Raw genomic sequence first — 23,164 nt, 5'->3', positions numbered from 1 at the left:
AAAAAAGGCATTAGTTAAAATCTGCATCGAAAAGAGGTAACGAAAGGAAAAGGAGCTCCAGTTTTATGACGGTAAGTGGCTTGCCGCGGCCAGGATGGAGGGAGGAAGCCACTGGCAGGGAGAAAAATGCCCAAGGAAACGCAGGCTCACAGGCAATGGCCACAGGCACTCATGGGAGAAGCAGAGCTAAGAGCTATGATAAGAAACAAAAAGAGAAAACACCATGAGAGGCAAACAGAAAGAATGGAGAAAAAGCAAAGACAGTGGAGCAATAAGCAAAAGGAGTCAGGGGGAAAAGAAAAAGAAAAAGGTCTCTAGAGAGAAAAGAACAGGAGGAAAGCAAACAGGGACAATGAGAGGCGGCGGGAGCCAAGAGGGAGAAGGTGAGAAAGAGTGATACTCACCGAAGAGACAGGAGGAGGTGCCGGGAGGAAGAGCTTTCCTCACCAGCATGTTTTGTTTCAGAAAAGCAGCAAACTGTGCTGGAAGGAATCAGAAAGAATTATAGAATCACAGCTAGCCAGAGAAAGGAGAGAAAGAGAGGGAGTAAGAATATGAGAATGTTCTAGAAAATAGTCAACAGGGGCTTTCTCTGGAATTACTGCTTTTAGCAGCTCCAAGAAATCATCTATAAACTGAAATACAAAGGCACCTGCCCCATGGGGCCACTGCCAAGATTCCCTGAGCCACAGCAAGTCAAGCACCGGAAGAGGCCGAGCAGCAGGGAGGGCTCTATGACATTAGCTGCTGTCCTCCCCGTTGTCTGTGAGCTCAGTCCAAGCAGCTTCAGCTGCTGCCCCATGATTCTCTGGGTTCCATTTCGAACCCAGCCCTCCAATCAGCTTTCCAAAACGCCTTGGTTCTCAAGCAATGATCCCCTCCAGAGGCACCAGACCACTGGCTCTCTCTTCATCGAAAGCCTGAGTGATACACCCACCGAGAACTTGGCTCTGCCACACTTGAGAAAGCCCAGGTCACAGAGCATCCACATGACCCGAGCGTCTGGCCTTTTTGCCTTCATCTAACCACTCGAGATTCTGCTGCTCGTCAGCACCTCCCTCAAGGGCAACTTCCTTAGAGGCCTGGGTTTTAAGTCCTTACCCTGGCTTCACTGAAGGACACACAGGGGAAGGAAGGAGTCTGCTGTCACCTCCACCTCTCTCTCACTGCCAACCAGCTCTGGCTTCTGCCTCGTCCCTGAACCTCAGCTGATATGTGCTCCTGGATACATCATCAAACACCAATGCCTAAGAGACTCATCTCAGAGCCACCCACTGGATCAAAGTGGGCGAGGGATAGAGCCACTGCATCTCCTTCTCTCCCTATCCACTGAACTCCCTTGCCTAGAGCTTCTTACGTAGCACTCACTGATCTCCAAACTCTAATTTCAATCACACCAATATTCCCCAGCCTACCCTAACACCTATCTCATAAGCCTCATTGAAAGTCCCAGTGTGGAAATCTTAACTCTTCAAAAGCAACACAAAGAAAGGGCATGACCCCATTAAGCTGCCCTGGAATCTGATGAACAAGCCAAGCACCCTGGAGGGCACCCTGGCTGCAGGAGAGGCTGTGCAGGGCCTGAAGCAGCGGTAGCTCCCCGCACTGGGAGTTAGAAAAGCACCTGAGGCCAGCATACATGTAGTCAGCCCACACAGCCTAACCGGCCAGAACACAAGACAAAGCTGTAGCCAGTGGACTGCTGCAGCCCCGACACAGACCTCAAGGGACGTTTCACCCTGAAAGCAGCCCTCGGTGTTCACTCTGCCCGGACAGGAATGTGGGAAAGGCGCTGCTCACACGCCCCTGGGAAAAGCTGCAGATGCCAATACATCCCAATGGCTACCTGACGTCAGCGGCAGAGCACAGAGAGGGGCCACAGGGCCAGGCACGATACCTTGGGCTTGTTTGTGGGTCAGCACAGCCTCCGTCCGCTGCACGTGTCTCTTCAGCAGCTGAGAGCTCCCAATCTGACTGGACTTCTGGGCCGAGGCCACTGTGGTTACTTTGGTCTTAGGACTGGAGGTGGGGCTGCTGGACACACTGGAGAGATCCTGAGCAGAGTGAGAAGGGCAAGAGCCGAGCCAACATTGTCTAGATTTCACCACCTATTGGCATTCCCTGGTCAGGAATTCACCCTGTAGGAACTCACAGGCCTAAAGCACTGGCCCCCAGCACATAGGTGACCCCGAGAAGCCAAAACACCAGCTCTGTGGTCCTCGTTCCCCTTCCCTGCCACATTACCTCGGAGCCTGACGGGGAGGCTGGAAGCCTGGCAGCTGGCGAGGCAGGTCGACTGCCCCTCTCGGGGACCTCAAAGGCCAGGTCTCTGCGGGCCACATCCCGGGGCTTCTTCTTCTTCTCCGCATCCTGGTCCCGCGGCTCGGCACCCACGTGCCCCTCGGTGCGAGTGAGCACTCCAGTCAGAAAGTCCACAATCTCATCCTGGTGTAAGAGAGGCCAGCATAGAGTCCTCGGCTGGAGAACAGGGACTGCCCCATAGTTCCAACTGAAACTGATTACCTTGGCTTTGGCATCTGAGGTGCCAGGCCCTCCCCATGTGCACAAAACCTGGCACAAACCCCAACCGCAGCCAGAGGCCAGAGGAACTGAGGGGAGGTGCCCTGGGGTGTCATGCACTACCATTCCCGTGAACCCCTTCTTCCCTGACACTTCTTCCACATTTTAGCTCCTTCCTCTCCTTCCCCCTTCTTCTCCCTTCTTCTTTCTCTTTCTCTTTGCTTGTGATGTGGGCCACCAAAGGCCCCAGGGGATATACCCCTTACCCATCAGAGACAAAAGGGCTGTTACTGGCAAGACTAAGCCAAAGGCTGCAGAGAGGAAGCCTCGCTGAGAAAACGAAAAGCAAGTGTGTACCTGGATGCACCTGTCCACCATGCTCTGTGTCAGCCCCTCTGACTTCTTCTTTGCTTTACTTATCCTAAGAGACAGAAAGGAGGAATGTTCTAAATATTCCATGGCATCAGTGGAGGTTATTTTCAAGGCCTGGGGAGGAAGACTATGTAAGTGCTTAGGCAGGTGTTGCAACCTCTCTGCACCTCAGTTTCCACATCTGCAAAATGGAGAATCATAACACCTCACTGATAGATTGGGGGATTGCATTAAGGAGCATAAGAAAAGTGCCGGAAATACACAGTCCTATGTCGTCATGAACCTTACAAGACCCCCAACAAAGGCCCAAACCCTGAGAAGTTGTCAAATGACCAAGATCAAAAGGAATTCTCCCAAACACCTTTGGGTAAGAAACCCACAAGACAGGTGCGGGCAGGCACCGCTTTAAGCTCTCCAGTTAAATGACTGACTCTCTCAGAGTGAGCATACAGGAAAAGGAGGCCCCATACATGACACATTCAGTATGTTTCATGGAAATGTAACTAACGGCCCAAAAGGGAGCTGGCCTTGTAAGGGAGCAGACATCTCAAGAACTAAAGGTGCCTCATAAAACTCTCTCAAACTTTGGCCGTTTATCCTCAAAATATGTAAAAGGTACTTTATACGATAAAACGTGTTCATAGTCATCCTGAGGAAGGAACAAAATGTAAAGAAATGCCTACTCCACACAGACAGTAGGGTGGTGAAGGCCTGGGCGGGCTGGAGGGGTCAATGAGGGGAAAAGGGGACATACGTATTATTCAACCATAAAGAATTATTAAAAAAAAAAAAAAAAAATGCCTACCCCAGTAATCCCATGATGACAAAGACTATATTTATAGGGTCTCAAAGTATCTTCTCCCCACAAGATAACTACTAATTAAAAGGGAAAATAGTAACTACTGTAGAGAAACGTGGCAGAGGCCCCGTAACCCATGACCAAGGATAACATCACCAGTGACAAGACATGCCAACATCATGTATCCTCGGAGGAGGTGCAGTGACGTTACCTTCCTTGCCTTTGGGGCATTACTGCCAGAAATACATTTCTTCAACCTACTCATAAAAAATGTCAAAAACCTACACTGAGGGGCAGTCTACAAAATAACTGGCCAAAGTCTTTAAACGTGTAAAGGTCATGGAAGACAAAGACGAACTGAGCAGTATCAAATGAATCAAATTAAAGGAGACAGGGAAGCCATGGCACCAACAGCAACATGTGATCCTGGACCCTGAACCAGAGACAACTGATGCAATCTGAATCTGTAGATTAGATAACAGTATCAGATTGAAGTTAATTTCTTGACTTTGATAATTATACACTGGTTATGTAAGATGTTAATATTTGAGAAATCCAGGTGAGGGTTATACAGGATTTTTTTGTACTATCTTTGCAACATTTTATAAATCTGAAGTAGTTAAAAATGTAAAAAAATAAAAAGGTTGTTCATGCCCTTTCAGATGTGGTCTGAACCAGATTAGCCTGTACAGCTAGCTACCTCACCACCTCACAGGCCGCTCTCCACCACCACAGCACGGGTCCCACAGCCCTGGGTGGCCTACCCACCTGAGGTTATCATCAGCTCCCCCAACCACCACCAAACTGTTCTCGGCCCGAATCTTCTCCCGGAAGTCCTCCATGGCTTCAGGGTGACACTGCAGGGAATTCTGGCCAATGACAAAGAGGACTGGAGTCTTCATATCCAAGAGGGGATCATCAACATCCTAAAACAAGCGCAGGGTTCACAATCAGGCAGTCCACAGTCACTAAGCACTGCCCTGGCCGGTCGGCTCAGGAAGCCAGCTGGGCTGCCGAAGTCACTGTGCAGCACATTGGGCGAGGCCCGCACTCCCTACTCTCTCACCGGCCCAGCAATCAATGGTGCCCCATGCTTACCCCTCTGGGGCCATCCACGGTAAGCAGAGGGAACCCAAGGCAGACAACCGCAGTGACGTACTCCATCACCGATACCTAGAAATGAATAGTTTGTCTCAAGGTCAAGCGCCTTCCTACCGAGAAATCAGAACTGGTCCAAAGCTACCAGCTAGTCCCATCTACTCCTCCCCATCCCAACCCCCAGCAGTGCCAGCCGCGGTGGCAACAGTAACACAGAACACAGACGTGCCGTTCCACAAGCAGCCACCACCTGGGACACTGGATGGGAGGCTTAATATTTCCATCCTGTCAATTCCCTAGACTACAGGCCCCCTGCTCACTCCCCACGTCCATACTCCCAGGCACTCCAACTTCTTAGGGAATTTGCTGTCCTGGGACCAGGGTTATGAGGAGACAGCCTTCCCCTCTTATGGCACAGACCATAGCAAGCAGCACAGTCTTCACTCAGCTTATCCACTTGAGAACTGGGGCTCTGGATAGGTCAGGGACACTTATGCAAAGTAATATGCACGCAAATGGTATGTAAAGTAACAAAGGAAAGGTTCCTTGATGTCTTGGAAAGGAACATGAATATAACAGCAAATTCCAGAGCCATTAAAAATTTTCCTGCTAGCATTGTTTTGCTTTAGGTGGAAGAACAGTGCTTGTGTTTGTGAAGGGGAGTGGGGGGTGGGGAGGAGCCTGGAGAGGAATGTTTCACAGAAACATGCTGAAATGCATATGAATGAAATATTTGGGATTTTCTTCACAATACTGACAGAGAAAAGAGATGGTCAAAAGCCTTGTTGTAAGTTGATCACTGGTAAACTGGGTGAGGGCCCAAGGGGTTTACTTTTATGTTTAAAATGTAATTATGTAGGTCTGGCATCCGGCACTGTGCCTGGAACATAAAAGGGGACTCGGGCGGTGGCTGGTGGCAGCAGTGGCAGCAGCATTCTACCCCAGGCAACCTCCACGGAAGGTGGGAATTACTCACGTGACAGGCCACCAGAGCTCCTGTATTCCAGCCAATCAAGATGATGGGTTTGTGGGGGAAATGGCTGTGAATCTTTGCGGAAAGAGAAAGACAACAAGACAGTTACACAGAGGCTAACGCTGGGAGCAGAGCCCGGAGCCTGGGTGTGCCTCAGTGACTCAGGCAGGGCAGCCTCACCTCCAGCACTTTGCTTCTCACGGTTCCAATCATATGCTCAAGACACTGCAGAACTCCCACCCCACTGCCATTGTTCAGCAGATGGGTGGCTACGGGGATGACCTATCGAAAGGAAGTGGCAGCCAGGCCAGCAAAGGTTAAGTTTCAAGTCTTTGCTCAAATCCGCTTAACCTGCCCTAGAATCCATCAACCCTGGACAAGCACCATTCCAATTCCAAATGAAAAGAGAGGTGGGGAAGCTCCATATTTAGTTCATTCACTTTGGCCCACTGCTGCATTTTGTCTGCTCAGTCCTCCCAGACCATAGTCCCACCCAGGACAGTCCCTCCTGGCCCCACACATACCTTGCCTAAGCAGGAGAGCTGAGACTGCCAGAAGCGGTGGCGGCGGGAGGTGGGAAACGCAGAACTGGAGGGCCCGGAGGAGGCGACGAGAATGAGCGGAGAGCCAGGGAGCTTGCTCTATGGGGAAAATGCCACCAGAGAACAGGGCGTGAGAGGGCTCCTCCACGAAATCCTAGGTATCCCCACACCTGCTCATCCCAACCAATGCTGATTTGCTTTGGAAACTGTTACGCATTATACACAACTAGTTATCAATGAAAAAGTTAAACATCCCACTTACTATCCCCTTGCCAAAGTTCTGAGACCAGATTCTAAAAATTCCTTGGCCACAGGTAAGTCCTGAGCTGCCGACTTACTGGTTTGTTATGAGAAAGCACGCCCACAGCGGGGTCCCAGGGCCTCTTCAGCAGGAGGGACAGGGCCTCGGCTCCTGCAGCCCCCGTCTTTGTGTTGGATGACACAAGCATCCGGTCAATCAAGGAAGGGATCTAGAAGCAAGAAGAACAAGGTGCTCCACTGGGAAGCAGGAGACCGCCCACCAGCAGCATCAGGCAGAGCACAAAGCCCCACTATGTGCCAGACAGACCTGAACTGTGCCCCTTGAGCTTACCTCAGGAGCAAAGATACAATTACATGGATGGCCTCCCACCATTAAAGGTAAGTGGGTCAATCCTTTGGAAAGACACCTGGTGATATGCATCAGGAAACTTAAATTTATTCCTACCTCTTCCCCAAAGGAGTCTGCTTCTGAGAACCGTTCCTAACAAAATCTATGAGATACACCTGTGTGTGTACTTCCACGCAATTACTACACAAAAGACAAATTCACTCTCAATATCCAAAAAAGCAGAAATATGAATGCATACATAAGAGAGGGGTTAAGCAAATTATCTGCATAATTCGATATCATGAGTTAATATTAAATGTTTTTAAAAATTTGTAGTAGCATAAGGAAATCATTTTGCTAAAATGTTAAAGAGAAAACAGAAAATGTTTTTAAACCATCTCTGTTCAGAAAAATAGGGGGTATTTCTGTTTTGCCCACCCCAATGCCTGACCCATTATAGGAATAAAATAAATTATTCGTTGAATAAATAAACTAATATCAAATTTCCTACCATGAATATCATTATTGTATCATTATTGTCCTGATTTTATTTCTGTACTCACTCAGTCTACGTTTGTTTTCAAACAAACTCAGCTTCCTTCTACTGAAAAACGGGTAGGAAACAATGAGTTTGAAAACTTGGGGGTAGAGCTGGGGAAGCTGTTGGCGGCCAGGCAAATTATACCAACAAAATGGGCAGCTTCCCACAAAGGAGAAGAAAAAGTTAAGGCAAAAAAAAAAGTCAAGAACTGAATTAATCCATGTTGTCTGGGGCCATTTTGTATCAGAGCAAAATGTTCTAAAAATTTCAAGAGCCTATAAACTTATACAACCATTAACAGTTGCTGTGGGCTTACTTGGCCAAATTTTGTGCCAAGCATTTTTCTAGATCAACTATATAGTTTAATTTACACAAAAAACCTAGAAAGGTATTATTACTAGCCATGCATTAGAAATAAGGAAACTGAGACACATCCAAGATTACACAGCTGACTAGTGACTGAGATGAAATGAGCCAGGTCAGTGGTAGGCAAACTCATTAGTCAACAGAGCCAAATATCAACAGTACAACGATTGAAATTTCTCTTGAGAGCCAAATTTTTTAAACTTAAACTTCTTCTAACGCCACTTCTTCAAAATAGACTGGTCCAAGCCATGGTATTTTGTGGAAGAGCCACACTCAAGGGACCAAAGAGCTGCATGTGGCTCTCGAGCCGCAGTTTGCCGACCATGGAGCCAGGCTATCTGCCCCAAAACCCATAATCTACCACACCGAACACAGCCCAGGCAGTGACTGAAATCACAACAAACTGGAATCATGAAAACAAACCAGTTTAACTTTGTGCAGTACTGTCTCAGTGAGAAAGCAGAAAAATATAGATGTTTTACAGAGCATTATTAAAATCAAAGTGTTGCTACTGAAGGCTCACCCCACGATTAGGAGAGACTGAGGCATGAATCTCCCTCCCTGCTCTGACACCTCCCCCTCCCCCATCCTGCACTCTTACGTTCACAGGTCTGCTGCTGGCCCCTTCTCAACACCCCTGCCAGGTAAACCCTTCATCTTCTGCATGATAATTCAATTCTCCTCTCACCTCACCTCAGAGGTGACTCAGACCACAAGCTCCAAGGCTGGAGAGGCTACAAGTGTGTTCTGGTTTTCAAGCCCACACCTCGTCCTGGAGCCAGCAGGGCTGAGGACGTTTGCACCAGACAAAAATGTGAAGTGATACCATGTCTCCTATCTTAATAGCAAACCTGTCATTTAGTCATGCCCTCCTGGCTGACCAAGCAATGACCTTGCTAAGCCCCACTTCCTGAACCCACAGCAGAGGCTGGCTACCCCAGCACAAGACACACCAATCACAGCCTTACCTTCCCTTTCAGTGTCTGCAAGGCATCCAGGTAGGCCGCCAGCATGGGCAGACTCAGAGTCTCCACCAGGGTGGTGTGCAGCCACTGGATCAGCTTGGTGTCCCAGCTTACACTCGCCAGAGCCTGCCGCACTCTCCTTGCACACTTGTCCACCGCAACTCGACGTAGCACTGGCTCATTGCAAGCCTGAAAGATGGACATGGAGCGATAAAACACGAGGTCCACCTTGTCAGCCATGGGGTGGGGGCACACACTGTGGGCAGTTTCTGGAATCTCACCCCTTCGTTGGCCAAGCGGGCAAGCCGGTCAGACTGCAGCGCTTTGAGGATCTTGTTGAATAGCTTGTTCTGGGCCATTGTCCAGCCCGTTCTGTAGGGAAAACTCAGAGGAATTAAAGTCAAACCCGGGAGCACTCCTCACATATGCACACTGCACAAGGATCATGCCATGTCTTTTGTTCTCGCTGTGGAACAGCACACCTCGGAGTGGCTTAGTCTAAGACTGTGGAGCTAGAGCACAGACCGAGATTCTGGCCCCAGTTCTGCCAACAAGCCGCCTCAGCGAGCACTTGTATTGATAAATACACTACAAGTCAAAGTCAGTCACAAGGAAGTCTTTCTAGTGCTAGCCAAGCTAATTATTTACCTAATGACTAAAATAGTCCATGAGTAAATAAAGGCATGGCTCCCCTGCACAAACATATTTGAATTTCACAAGGCTAATCTTTCACACAAAGAGATAGACGAGATGAACAGCATTTCAGTGTACTAGAACCTCCAACTATGCTAACACGCCTACTTAAATTAGCTTCAGAAACAGAAATATAACAAGTAAAGTGGCTATTCTCCTACCTCTCTCTTTTTCACCATAGTTTTTTTTATTTCTGTAATCACTCAGATAACAAATTTACTTCTGAATGCCTGTTCCATGTGAGTTAACACTGTGTCATCTCAGCACAGACACAGGCACACTTCTACCCTGCTGTGGATGGCGGGATGTGGCCCCTCCAACTCAGCTGGCACACTTAGAAACCCATCCTGCTGCCCTGTGCCCACCTGTTATACCGTGAAATGGAGCTTATTAAAGGCCCCCTCCATCCCACTCATGTCTATTTTTATCACTCTAAGACCCCAACTCTTGTCAGTAATCTTCCTAAAGACATTGAGAGAAAGGTAATAGAAGATACCCAATATTTGTTTACCAAATGCCCAGCCATAAGTTAAACTGGTGGTAAGATTACCTTAAAAAAACGTTTAAACGTAGGTCCCAGATTCAAAAGAGAACCTGGAGTAAAACCAAGGCAGCAGTTCAAACCAGTGGGGATAAAGGAAGCAGGGCTGAAACACGCAGAAACCACCTGGAAAAAGAAATGCTGCCCGGTTGGCGTGGCTCATAACTGCGAGTCCACCTACGAACCAGGAGGTCACAGTTCGATTCCTGACCAGGGCACATGCTGGGGTGGTAGACTTGATCCCCATTAAGGGGCGCAGGAGGCAGCTAATTGAGGATTCTCACTCATCACTGATGTTTCTATTTCTCTCTCCTCCCTTTCTCTCTGAAATCAATAAAAATACTTTTTTTTTTTAAAAGGCACCCTGGACTCGTATAAAATAAATTTCAAGTGGAATAAAAAGTTAAATATAAAAAAATAAAGTTACCAAAGTACTAGAATAGTGATATCTATCTATCTATTAATCATCTATCTTAAAATACGTAAGGCCTTAAGTATGACCTAAAACCTAGAAGCTATAAAAGGGAGAAAGATAAATATAACAATGCATTTGGGGGTGGGGGAGTTACCAGGCTTGCAGGGGAGGGTAGTTTGGGGGGACCAGGCCTGCGAGGGAGAGCAGTTAGGGGTGACCAGGCTGGCAGGGGAGTGGTTGGGAGCCAGCAGCCCCAGATTGTGAATCCCAGTGGAATCGGGCCTAAACGGGCAGTCGGACATCCATTAAGGAGTCCCAGGTTGGAGAGGGTGCAGGCTGGGCAGAGGAACACCCACCCCCCAATGCCGTGCACAAATTCCGTGCACCAGGCCTCTAGTTAAAATAATAAAATATTATTTTTCAGTTATCAAATGGGCAAAAATTAACAATACTACTCTGTGTTGTGGGAGTGTAAGAAAATAGGTGTCTCCTTACTTTGCTGATGGAAATATAAGTTAGTACAATTTTTGGAAAGTCAATTTGGAATATTAATTTTGGAAATAAATCAATTAAAAAAAATCTAAGTCAGCCCTGACTGGTTTGGTTCAGTGAATGGAGTGTCAACCTGCGAACCGAAGGGTCCCAGGTTCGATTCCAGTTAAGGGCATGTACTTTAGTTGTGGGCACATCCCCAGTAGCAGGGTGTGCAGGAGGCAGCTGACTGATGTTTCTCTCTCATTGATGTTTCTAACTCTCTATCCTTCTCCCTTCCTCTTGGTTAAATAAATAAATAAATAAATAAATAAAATATATTAAGAAAACAAAACAAAAATCAGATCATGTCACTCTGCTCAAAGCCCTTCAGTGGCCACATATCAACCTGTTAAAAGCCAAAGACATTGCCATAGGCTGTCTGGACCCTACTCCCTGCCTCCCAAGTCCCAAATTTCTCAATATCAAACTACAACAAAACCCGACTGGATTCTGATGAAGTAGCAGGAATAAGCCACATCATCATACAAGACTGCCCCTGACTTCTGTGGCTTCACCACACTGCCCCCCAAACCCAATTCTGCATGCTCCCACATCAGAGCTGGGATCCAGCTGTCCATTCCCTCCCTGGAACAATGGCTCTCCTTCTACCTCCTTCAGGTCATTACTCAGATGTCAACCTCCACTGTTGCTTTCCTGACTAATCCCTACTTATAAAACCGCCAATACCACTTCCCTATACTCCTTCCATCCATATCATTATCTCACATTCTATTCGTTTTGTTTATTTCTTTAGTCCATCTCCCTCTGCTGAATGTAGAGGCCAACATGGCAGGGACTTTTGTTGCTAGATCCCCAGCACATTAAACAGGATCTGACCCATAGCAGGGACTTGACATCTGCTAAATACATGGATAAATTGTGTGTATGGACATTCTACACCCTGATAACAGCTGAGCACAAACTCAAACTTTTATACTCCTCACCACACTAAGCCCTTGGCAACTGAGCAGCAGAAGACACTGAAACATGAGTTAGGTGAAACTAACTTGAGCTTTTCACCATACCAGGGTGGTCAAACAATTCCAAACACCTCTTACTTTACAGCAGACCAGCATCCTTCCCATCACAACCCACCATGAAGGTACCTTATTTTCTATAGATCACCTCTTTAAGAATACCAATAAATGGCCAAATCACCATGACGGGGGAGGGCAAATTACCCTTTGTAATTCACTTTGTACAACTATCTTACTGTCTTTGGAAAGAATAAAGACCCTCTACAAAGGAGGAAAATATGGTTCAGCTCCTTTTCCTTCTGCAAAATAAAACCTCACCTATGTTTTACAACTGACCAGTTACACAGTCCAGGAGACACTAACTCAGAGCCGCAACTCTAACCAGCTCTGCAATGAAGAGCGAGATGTATGCCTCAGTCTCCTTGACTGTAAAATAAATATGGATCTCTAAGGTTCCTCTTGCAATAACAACTCAGATGAGCTATGATTACAGATGGAAGCAAAAGCTGAAGGAAAGCAGCTCAAGTCCATGATCACAGAACTCTTCGGAAGCGTTCCTTGCTCCAATAAATCCCTTCTCAACCTCCAAACCTCCCCACTTCGTAACACTCTTGTGGGGACCAGAAGCAGTCTTGGGTTCCTGAGAAGTGTCCTTTTTCTTATTTTCCACTAGTTCTCTTGGTTTATTTCTGCTACACTATCAGGATCCAGTCAGGTTTGGTTGTAGTTTTATATTCAGAGATTTCAGATATGGGAGGCGGGGAGCGGAAGCTTCAGTGTAAGTGTTGGGACTCAGCACGCTCTGAGTCCAGGAAGGCTTATGGGAACGGCTGGTTCACATTATTAGCAGCATCTCTCTCACGTACAGTGAGTCTCGAGTGGGCTTGGGGATCTGCTGGGCGGGGGGAGGAGACAGGGTGTTCACAAGCAGATTGAAAAGCTCTCTGTAGATACGTGGATCTATTATATTTCCATATTAACACACCTCTTCGTTTTTACTGACTGGTTTTGCCCTACTGGTGGGCATTTAGGTTGTGTCCTTTTAGCTGCTCTTATGGACAGCTGCAGTGCCCACCCCTCCTTCCCCCAACACACACATCTATCTCCAACTTTATATGGCTGTGTGACTATCTCTGAAGGATAAATTTCTTGAGGTGGAAATGAAAGACCAAAGGCTATAAAATTTTCAAATCTCTAGTTCTATGAAAATACGTGTAAAGAACCCGCGACATCATGGAAACATTATTAAACTGCAGCCTTATCCCCAGCAATACCGTTCATTTACAGGCTAGACAACAACACAATGTCTTCATGTTCAACAATCTCTTAAGCTCTCTCAAAGTCTACTGATCATGTTGCAAGGACAGTGAATGAGGCATAATTTATGAGGCACCAGTAACAGTTCCAAAATTATCCTGTTATTACATAACAGGATGCTTTCTCTATTTGTTTGTTTTACTCTATATTTATTCTGAAACCCAAAATGATGACATCAAGGAAAATGATGTGAACAAAATGGGAAAGGATGAGAAAGCCATTTAGAAGTTACTCCTACATTGAAGTTACATCAATGACAGCTACAATTAAGCTAAGAAACCACAATGTTGGGAGTTCTAAAATCCCTGAAAAAGTTCTTAAGATTATTGCTGGATATACAAAAAGTGACTTCTAGGATTGAAATATGTTCTCTATATTTTGTCAGCTTTGTGGAAGGCTGGAAAATTTAGTGGGCAGGAAAAAAAAGATCTAACCTAAGATTAAGATAAAGAGCAGGCAAAAGATATAATTAAGGAAAAATTTAAAAACAGTAGACAGAATTTTAAATACAAGTCTAAACAGTCAAATAGCTGATGGAAACTACAGTGAGTCAACCAGTCCCTCCACTAAACCTATTCCATTTTCACAAGTGCAGAAACGCCTACTCTCCATTTCTTAGATGAGATCAGATAATCTCATGGCCCCATGCTCTGATTCTGAATGACGTGACCTCTGGATCATCTTATCCAAAGCAGCCAAAAAATCACATTGGTCCTAAAATTTTCAAAGGTAATTCTTTCTCTGATACTTATTTTTCAAGGGAGACGAATTCAATATTAAAATATCTGCAGGACCTTTTATTTTAAACCAGAAGTCAAACAGACAGACAAAGAAAATCCAGAGACAGAATGTCACACTTACTTTTTCAGATGATAAAATTTTTTTCTTAAACACCAGGACAAAGGAAGAAAAGAATGAAGGGGAAGGAGAGAGGGAAAATAAACAACACAAAGATCTTGGACTCAAAATTTCAAACACTGATTAGAGCAAATTTAGGAAAGAAGATTGGTTTTCTTTTGGCTGAATTCAGAGAAGTTTTGATTTCTAAGATAAGACAACCTGCTTTAGGACACTAGACTCTTTTACTGAAATATTGGAAATGTCCTAAAATCCATTTGAGGAATGCTGAGACATATCATGTATCAAGTATTTTATTGAATGTCTTTTAAAAGCTGTGCATCTAATTAAACTCAACATTTAAGAAACATGTTTTGGGGGGAAAAGCTGGTCCAACTCTTCAGGACATTACTACCCCAACAAAATGTAAATTGTTTTCAAAGTTCTTCGAGTCACACAACTTTGGCATGCAGACACAGGAGGTCAGCAAACTTCTCCTAATGGCCTGGATAATACATATTTGCTTCGGTGAGCCATATGGTCTGTCACAGCTGTTCAATTCTGCAGTCGTAATACAAAAGCAGCCACAAACAATACCTAACAGTGGGCATGACTGGGGTCCAATAAAACTGACATTTGAATTGCATGTGTCTTTTTAAAAAATATATATATATTTTATTGATTTCAGAAAGGAAGAGAACGAGAGAGGCAGAAACATCAATGATGAGAATCATTGATTGGCTGCCTCCTGCATGTCCCCTACTGGGGATCGAGCCTGCAACCCAGGCATGTGCCCTTGACAGCAATGAAACCCGGGACCCTTCAGTCCGCAAGCTGGCACTCTATCCTGAGGCAAACCAGCTTAGGCTCACATGTCTTCTTTTGATCTTTTTTAACCACTTAAAAATATGAAAACTATTCTTAGTTCAAGGGCACTGGCTTACTCACCCTCATCTAGACAATTCAATCAGTCAGAGAAGACTTTTAAACTGTTTCACAAAATATCAGGCATTGCTACAGAAAGTCAGAGTCAGTTGGGGAGCTTCAATTTCCATACACAGAATGTTCTCTGAAGGCAGTTACTACTGAAATAATTCAAGAGGGGAACCCAGGGCACTAACAAAGAAAATTAAGTTTCTGACTCCATTGAAAGATCTCTGAGGAAAACAAATTTCTGGTCCTACAGACCATGAGTTTTTGATATGGGAAACTAATTTTACATTATTTTATACAAGAAGGAAAAATCAGCAACTTAACCATCAAGTGAAGGGAAAGAGTGGCAACAAGTTGATTATAATCGAATAAAGGGACCTAACTGCAAGCTCCAAACAGGTTACGGACCCAGAGTTCGGGAACAAGGTCAGAGTTCGGTGGCCTCTGAAAGTGAAGCAAGTATCATCAAATAATAAAACAGCTGTGTGCAAAAGTGACCTACCTGAAGAGATGGTTTGTAAGCCTGTTGCTAATGAGAAGGACGCCTCCAAAATTTCATCAGACACTAAAAAAACAAATAGTCTGAGATAAACTGAGCGCTAAGTAACCATATCAATCTATGGCAATGTCATAACAAGGATGGAGGTCCCCATGGAGAAAGACAAGCCAAAGATAAGAGTCTGTCAGTGTTCTTCACAGGGCAGGTGAGGTGTGCCCTGGCCTCATCGGGAGCCCTTTTTGCTTTGAGGACAGATGGGTGCACCCAGCTACCTTGTTGAAAGAGGAAGCCTCCAGGGCAGATTTTGTACTTGCCATCCACTCTGGAACAGAAGGGCTTCCGGACTCTCCCACTGAGAATCGATGCTCTGGCCAGGCCTCTCCCGTGACTCATCTGCCTTATAGATATAGCTGTCTTCGTAAATTAAGAAACTGGTATTCATATGTGTTACTAAGTGTCTGATGATTTTGGTAAGTATAAAAAGTCCCCCCAAATCTCTCGATCATGTCCATGGTGAACTGATAAAAAGCTCCATGCAGTTCTCCCATGCAGTTTCTGGAACTGCACGCAGAGGACACCACCGAGGGACACCTAACCATGAGGGGTCGCCTTGGTCAGCTACTGACTGCCCTCAGGAAGCGGGGAGAATAGCTGGGAACACTGGGCTCTCGAGGTGGACTGTCTGCTCTGAACAAATTCACTTCCTAACTAAGATTTTTTAACCATCCTGAGCTCAGTTTCTCCATCGTATAAAATAGACAAAGAAGGACTATACCTTGAAGAGTTGCTGTGAGGAGTAAGAGATCATGGACATGAAGCGCTTGGCACAATGCCTGGCACCAGAAAGCACTTGACAAATGATAGGTGTTTTGTTTTGTTTTTTGTTACTACCACTGTCACTGTTTTTTATTCTTAACTGTAACAACAATGATAACCATTTTGCTGAACTCACTGACTCTGAGAATATTCCAGCAGTTGATCTTCACTCACAGCAGTTTTCCTCTGTATCTGAAGCTTTGGAGAGCATGTCCCCCTTCTTAGGGCACAGCGCTCATTCCAATTCACGATCCTAAACAACTTGCTCACAAGCTCTTCAACGTGCAGAGCTGCTCTTCCTCCGATAGCTCCCACCTCGGTCACAGGGCACACCTGCTCATCCTCATTCCCGACTTCAGACCAGACTCATACATCACTACAATTGCCTCAAAATTCCCATCCTTTTTCCTACAGAGCGTCCTTTTTCTCTTCCATGATTATAAAATAAGATCTCTCCAACATTATGGCAAGGGTACCAGCTACCAACTCCTGTGTAGCATTTTAATATTCCCTTACATATGGCAGATACACAGAGAGCCACCAGGAAAATGCAAATTAAAACCACAACTGGCTGTCACTTCACAACTTCTAGAATAGTCACAAAAAAACAGACAATAAATGTTGGCAAAGATGTAGAGAAATTAGAACTCTCTTACTCTGCTGGTGGAAGGTAAAATGGTGTAGTTCCTTTGAAAATCGGCTTAGAAAGCCCCCAAAACTTAAATATGAAGTTATCATATGACCCAGCCATTCCACTTCTAGGTAAAGATTTAAGAGACCTGAAAACATAGGGCCACACAAAAACAAGTACATGAATATTCAAAGCAGCATATTCCTAACAGCCAGAAAGTGTTAGCAGCCCAAATATCCACCAACAGATGAATGGATAAACAAAATGTGGTACAATGAATTATCATTTGGCTATAAAAAGGAATGAAGTACTGACTCATGCTACAATACACATGAACCTCAAAAACCTTCTGAGAGAAGCCAGACGTAAAAGCCACATATCGTACGTTTAGGTTTATATAAAATGTTCAGAACAGGCAAACTTAGACAGTAAGGAAATCAGTGGTTGCCAGAGGTTGGAAGGGTTGGGAGGAAATGGGAAGGACTTTAATGGATATGAAGTCTCTTTTTGGGGGCTGAAAATGTGCATCGAATGGATTGTGGTGATGAATATACTAAAATGTACACATTAAGTAGGTAAGTTATAAGGTATGTAAATTTTATCTTCATAAGGTTATGCAATAAACAAAAGATAAATATTTGCCAAAAGAACAATGACAGATGACCTGGAGAAGAGTGTGGAGTCCCTGGGTCAGCAGGAACCATGGTAGTAAGACAGGCAATTCATGAAACGGGGCTGAAATTTTCCCTCAAGAACACAGACTGCAAATATGTATTTAACAGCCACTCAAATCAAACATCTGTTAGCTTTTCATGTGACTCCAAAACATTTTCATGACCTAGCTACAGACCTTATAAAACAGTACCTTACAAATATACATTTAATGTTTTGGGGAGTTGCTTTTTTGGAGTCTGGGAAACTCTCATATCAGATCTTATACTACATAAGCTACAGAGTTAGTTATAACTATCAAATCTAATTCTCTTATTTATTTGATAAGCATTTATCATATGCCTACTATGTGCCAGGCAGTGTCCTAGGTGTCAGGGATGCAAAGACGGCTGGGATGCAAACCCTCCTCTCAAGGAGCTCACTGCACACAGTGAGCTGAGACTTACGAAGCAGGGTTAGAAGGACATGTGTGCGGCTGCAAATGAATTAAGTGCCTAATAAAGGTGTTTCAATGCAGATGATGGTATAAAACATTTTCAGGGCCGTGAGCATCAACCCTGGAGTGACCAGTCTTCCTGCAGAGCAGCCTACCTGTTGACATGCTCCTCCCAGTCCTCTGGTGGGGGAGGGGCGTCTGCGTCAGTCCGGGCGAAGATGACATGCCGTTCACACTCGTTCATCACGCTGCGTGCCTTCTGATTGTCGTAGAGTGGCATGGGGGTTGAAGTGACTGTCTCCACATCTATTGGGACGTCTGACTCGCTGTAAACAGGTGAGAAGATTGGACCAGGCCACATGTACTGCATACAACACAGATGTTTAACAATCATCTGGTTGCCAAAAACGTCTCTTTACTATCATCAGCTTTAAAATATGCACAAGCACATTATATCCACAAGAAAATTATGGTTCAAAGTCATCTTTCCCACACTTGTCAAGTCTCTGCCCTCTGACACACTCTGATGTGCGAGGGGACATTAAGTCATTTTTAAAAGACTGTATGCAAAAAATAACAAATAGTTACTTTTTAAAAAAGACAAATATATTCCATAAGCAAATAGCTGAATGCCTATATGTGCTTCCCAATACAACAACTATATGCCACATGAAACTACTTAAAGAAAAATTACACAGCATTAAAAATTCAGTTTCTCAGTCAGACTAACCACATTTCAAGTGTGCAACAGATATATGTGGCGGGTGTCTGCCATATCAGATGCACAGGTACTGAGCATTTCTACCACTGCAGAAAGTTCAGTTGGACAGTACTGATCTGAGTTGTAACTATTCATACAAACTTTCCCCTTCACCAGCAAGTCAACTGATAGTAACTATTTGCTGTAAAAGCCCATGATTGTCTAAGATCACCTGGAATGTAGACACCTCAGCGATTTAACTCACTGAGAAAAGGGCCCAGAACAGAAACAAATAGAAATGGACATCTAAAGAATCTTTCCATTTTCTTTTTAATATTTATATGCACATATATATACATATATATTTTTAAGATACTTTTTTTTTCAGTTTTCTTGTACTTTATTAAAATGTCCTCTTTATTTATTGATTTCAGAGAGGAAGGGAGAGACGAAAACACCAATGATGAGAATCATGGATTGGCTGCCTCCTGCAGGCCCCACAACCCAGGCATGTGCCCTGACCAGGAATCGAACCGTGACCTCCTGGTTCATAGGTCAGTACTAAACCGCTCAGCCACGCAGGCCAGACTGAAGAACCTTTCCTATTTAAAAATGTTAATGAAATCTAGTACCATAAGGGTCCTTCATTGTACCGTCACCCTAAATATTATGCCAATCAAACTGGTCTATGGTTGTCTACCAAACATCACTGTAACTTTCTGACACCCATGATTTTACTGCATCCATTCCCAGTGGCTGGGATATTACACCACTCTGAAATGAAGAGAAGTCACATGCTGCGAGACTGGGTGGCGGGTGAACGAGTGGATTACTTCTCTGGACCAGGTACTTGGACCTGTGTGCCTCATCAAGAACTCTGATTTCATCATTCCAACATATCCTCCCTGAGCTTTCCCCCACTCAGGCACACCCAGCGCTTAAGGCAGAAATCTAAAAGTCATCCTAATATCACCTTAGGCCTTAACCCTGGTCCCTTTCCAATTCAGCACAGCAGGTCCTGTTGACTCTACCCACAAAATAAATCTCAAAGACATCCATTTTTCTCCTGTACTACTGCTGCCCCTATCCAAGTTATCCTGACCTCTGGCCCCCTCTATTGCAATGGCCTCCTAGCAAAAATTCAGAGACCTTTTAAAAATAAAAATCCAACTTCTCCCCTAGCTCCCACTTACACCCCCATTACAACTATACTCCGGACACAATGACCTAAAATGAGTTCACTGAACATGCCAGATTCCCGCTTTCGAGGGCTATCTATAAGGAGACGGTTTGTAAAAGGAAATAATTTTCTAAGGACTGAAATAGCCAAATCCACAGAACCCCACTTTTAAAAAATACAAGATACAAACACAGGAGTTTCAATGTTAGCAATTTATTACATAACTAGGAAACAGGGAAAAATTTCAAGTTCTACATAAAGGAACTCATGAGCTATGCCCCAAGTCAGAGGCATCGAGATTATGCTGAGTAATTCTCTACAGGCAGAGATCCTGTGTTCTGTACAACAAAAACCACTATTCTGTATGTGTTTAAAACACATAGTATAGTAATTCTAGCTCATTAAGGCTCAATGGGGGATCTAAAGAACCAAAATATAAGATCTCTACTCCCCAACAAATCTAAAACCTGTGCTAGAGAAAAGATGAGACATTAGACATGGGATCAGATTAAAACAAACACACTAAGCCCTGGTGGTTACAGCACTGTCCTAACATGCCAAGGTTGCTGGTTTGGTCATGGGCACACAAAAATCAACCAATGAATGCAATAAGAAGAATCAATATTTCTCTCTCCCTCCTTTCCCCCCAAAGTCAATAAATAAAATTAAAAACAAAAGCTCCTCCCCAAAACAGCTTATAAGATTACTAAAGGTGTGATTTGGTCATCAAAATATATCAACAAATGTTAAAATATAATTAGAACACCTTAAAGCTCAAAAGAATTGCTAAATAGGTTTATTTAAGCCAAATGTAACTATATCACCTATTACATACTAAATTTATGAAAAAAAATTTCTGCCCTAGCTGGACTGGCTCAGTGGATAGAGCATGGGCCTTCGGACTGATAGGTCCTGGGTTCGATTCTGGTCAAGGGCACATCCCCAGCAAGGGGCATGCAGGAGACAGCTGATCAATAATTCTCTCTCATCACTGATATTCCTTTCTCTCTCCCCTTTCCCTTCCTCTCTGAAAGAAATAAAAATATATTTTTAAAAATTCCTTACCCTGTAATTAGCCTGGCTGAAAATACAACCAGATGGAAGAAAGGTTTATGTCACCCATGGGTGACAGTTCTGAAACAGCTAAGGGAGAAAGCAAGGTCTTGGGGAATATATGCCTACTGAACTTTATGGTGAAACCAGGAAAAGTTTATTGTTGCCAGCGTTTGGGCAAGCCAGCACATTGGACTAAAGGAATGAGTCTAACCCTGTGAGGCAGTTTCTAAGTCAACTACCCTTCAGTCAGTCTTATTCTTCATCAGTTAATAATCTTCTTCCACTTCCTCTCTCCATCCGTCCAATCACCTAAGTGGAATAGGCTGTTTACATTCTTTGGAACATCCTGCTTTCCTGTCAGATGTCTTGAATGCTGATGTCCATTCAGCCCGATATCCTCGCACGCTTACCAGAGATGCCCGAATTAGACATCCCAGCCCCCACAATCCCCAGAAAAGTCCCTTTAATCCACCTGACCGCTGCCCCGTGAGGGCAACCGCAGCCCCGAGGAGCGGAGCCCCGACTCACATGGTGCTTTCATGCTGCCGCCGGGGAGTGACGAAGAGCATGCGGGTGGGCCGGGCGCTACTGGCATCTGGGTGGGCGCTCCATGGCTTGGCATAGCTATGATCCAGAAACACCAGGTCCAGCTCCCGTTCGTGCACTGAAAGCTGGAAGAGCAGGGAGGTGCCCATGCGCCGCGCTGACGACTGGAAGTCCCTCTCCACGCCGCGGTGGGCCATGGCAGCAGGGCGGCCAGTCAAGGGGCAGCTGTCCGCATGCTGGCCACCTGCGGCGGAAAGGGCGTCAGTGCACACATCCCCAACCTCTCCAACCTGCAGCACCGCCCATGCTCCTTCCACCGTTCCCGTCTGAGACGTCTCTGCACTGCGCCCCTCACCACCCCGGGAGGCCCCGGGCCCACTCCGCCCTCACGAATCTGGCGCCACCAGCGCTGCGCGCAGCCTCTGCGCCGGAGGCCGGACCGGGCGCAGACACCTCCCTCCGCACCCGGACTCGCGGGGCCGGCGCCTCGGGCTCTTCGGAGCCGGAAGGGCCGGAGCCAACAGCGCGGTCCCCGGTGCCGACGCCTCCCGTCCCTGAGCTCCAGGCGCCCCTACCGCGGGCAGCCCGGCCTCCCGGGGCCTCTGACGTCTGTGTTGTGTTAATTAAGTGAAAGTTTTGCAACAACTTCCTAATGCTCTGGCGTTGTTAAAAGAACAAATGAGGGCTCCTTCGCGCAGCCCGCAACAAAACGCCGCCGCGGAGGACCTCGTCTCTGCCCGTGGGCGGTCCCCGCAGACCGCCCGGGGCTGCGGCCGTCCCCGGGGCCTCGCCACGGAGCCCCGAAGCCCCCGTGCAGCAGGCGGGGCCTATCGTTCCCCCTTCACCGGGGAAGGCGCGGGTCTGAGGGGCTGGAGCGACTAGGCCAAGGTCACCGAGAGTTCGCGACCAGGAGGCGCCGCCTCGCACCCGCCCGGCCCAGTGACCCAGCACGACCGGCCGCCCCGGCCCGGGATCCAGCCCCGGGCCCCCGAATGCCGGGGAGTCCCGAGGCTCTCGCTGGGCCGCCGCCTGCCGCCCCGGGCCGCGATCCCCAAGGCCCGCCACCCAGCGGCCCTACCTCCCTCACCCGCGATCCGCGGGCCGCGCGCTAGGCCCGGGCGGCTCTCAGGGCGCGTGCGCGTTACCGCCCCCAAGCTCGGCTCTCCGGCTCCGAGCAAAACGCGGAACCGGATTATAGCCTGAGCGGGAGGGCCGGGGAGCCGGAAAACCCGGAGTGGATCACTGCGCCACAAAGGCGGGAAGCGGAGAGCCTGCAATGGGCGGATCTCCGAGGCAGGTAACCACCCCGTCCTGGATCCACCTCCTGCGAGGACCAAGGAGGACTCTGGCTCTTGCAGCAGCAATCCTGCTGCCCACACCCGATGTCCCTTCACCCTTCATCTCTGCCAGAGCAGGCCCCCTAAATGTGCTTGTCAGGAATTCTACTCTTGAGAAACAACCATACCTTGCCGGTATGGCTCAGTGGTTGAGCATTGACCTATGAACCAGGAGGTCACGGATCCCTTTACAGTCAGGGCACATGCGTGGGTTGGGGGCTCGAAGCCCAGTGCAAGAGGCAGCTGTTCAAAGATTCTTTCTCATCATTGAGGTTTCTC

At 46.3% G+C, this 23,164-nt stretch overlaps 1 protein-coding gene across 9 annotated transcripts in view; it reads right to left on the bottom strand.

Annotated features, from left to right (window-relative positions):
- KANSL3 (KAT8 regulatory NSL complex subunit 3) overlaps positions 1–22,711 on the bottom strand; it is a 34,755-nt gene extending 12,044 nt beyond the window's left edge. For 2 of the 9 annotated variants that reach the window (XM_084900702.1, XM_084900704.1), the window contains exons 1-15: positions 22,627–22,709; positions 21,531–21,792; positions 18,222–18,392; positions 9,047–9,137; positions 8,769–8,954; positions 6,643–6,774; positions 6,287–6,403; positions 5,943–6,044; positions 5,766–5,837; positions 4,790–4,864; positions 4,460–4,617; positions 2,878–2,941; positions 2,245–2,445; positions 1,898–2,054; positions 405–482 (exon numbers count right to left, since the gene is read on the bottom strand). In XM_084900702.1, the coding sequence (XP_084756828.1) occupies positions 405–482; positions 1,898–2,054; positions 2,245–2,445; positions 2,878–2,941; positions 4,460–4,617; positions 4,790–4,864; positions 5,766–5,837; positions 5,943–6,044; positions 6,287–6,403; positions 6,643–6,774; positions 8,769–8,954; positions 9,047–9,137; positions 18,222–18,392; positions 21,531–21,745 (1,819 nt within the window). In that variant the 5' untranslated portion in view covers positions 21,746–21,792; positions 22,627–22,709. The other 7 variants (XM_084900703.1, XM_084900709.1, XM_084900708.1 and 4 more) reach the window with 7 other exon arrangements.
- Positions 22,712–23,164: the final 453 nt, after the last annotated feature.

The sequence above is a fragment of the Pipistrellus hanaki genome (genome assembly GCF_964339955.1).
Source record: "Pipistrellus hanaki genome assembly, chromosome: 12".
NCBI classification, from domain to species: Eukaryota; Metazoa; Chordata; class Mammalia; order Chiroptera; family Vespertilionidae; genus Pipistrellus; species Pipistrellus hanaki.
This window is presented reverse-complemented; position numbering and strand designations above follow the sequence as displayed.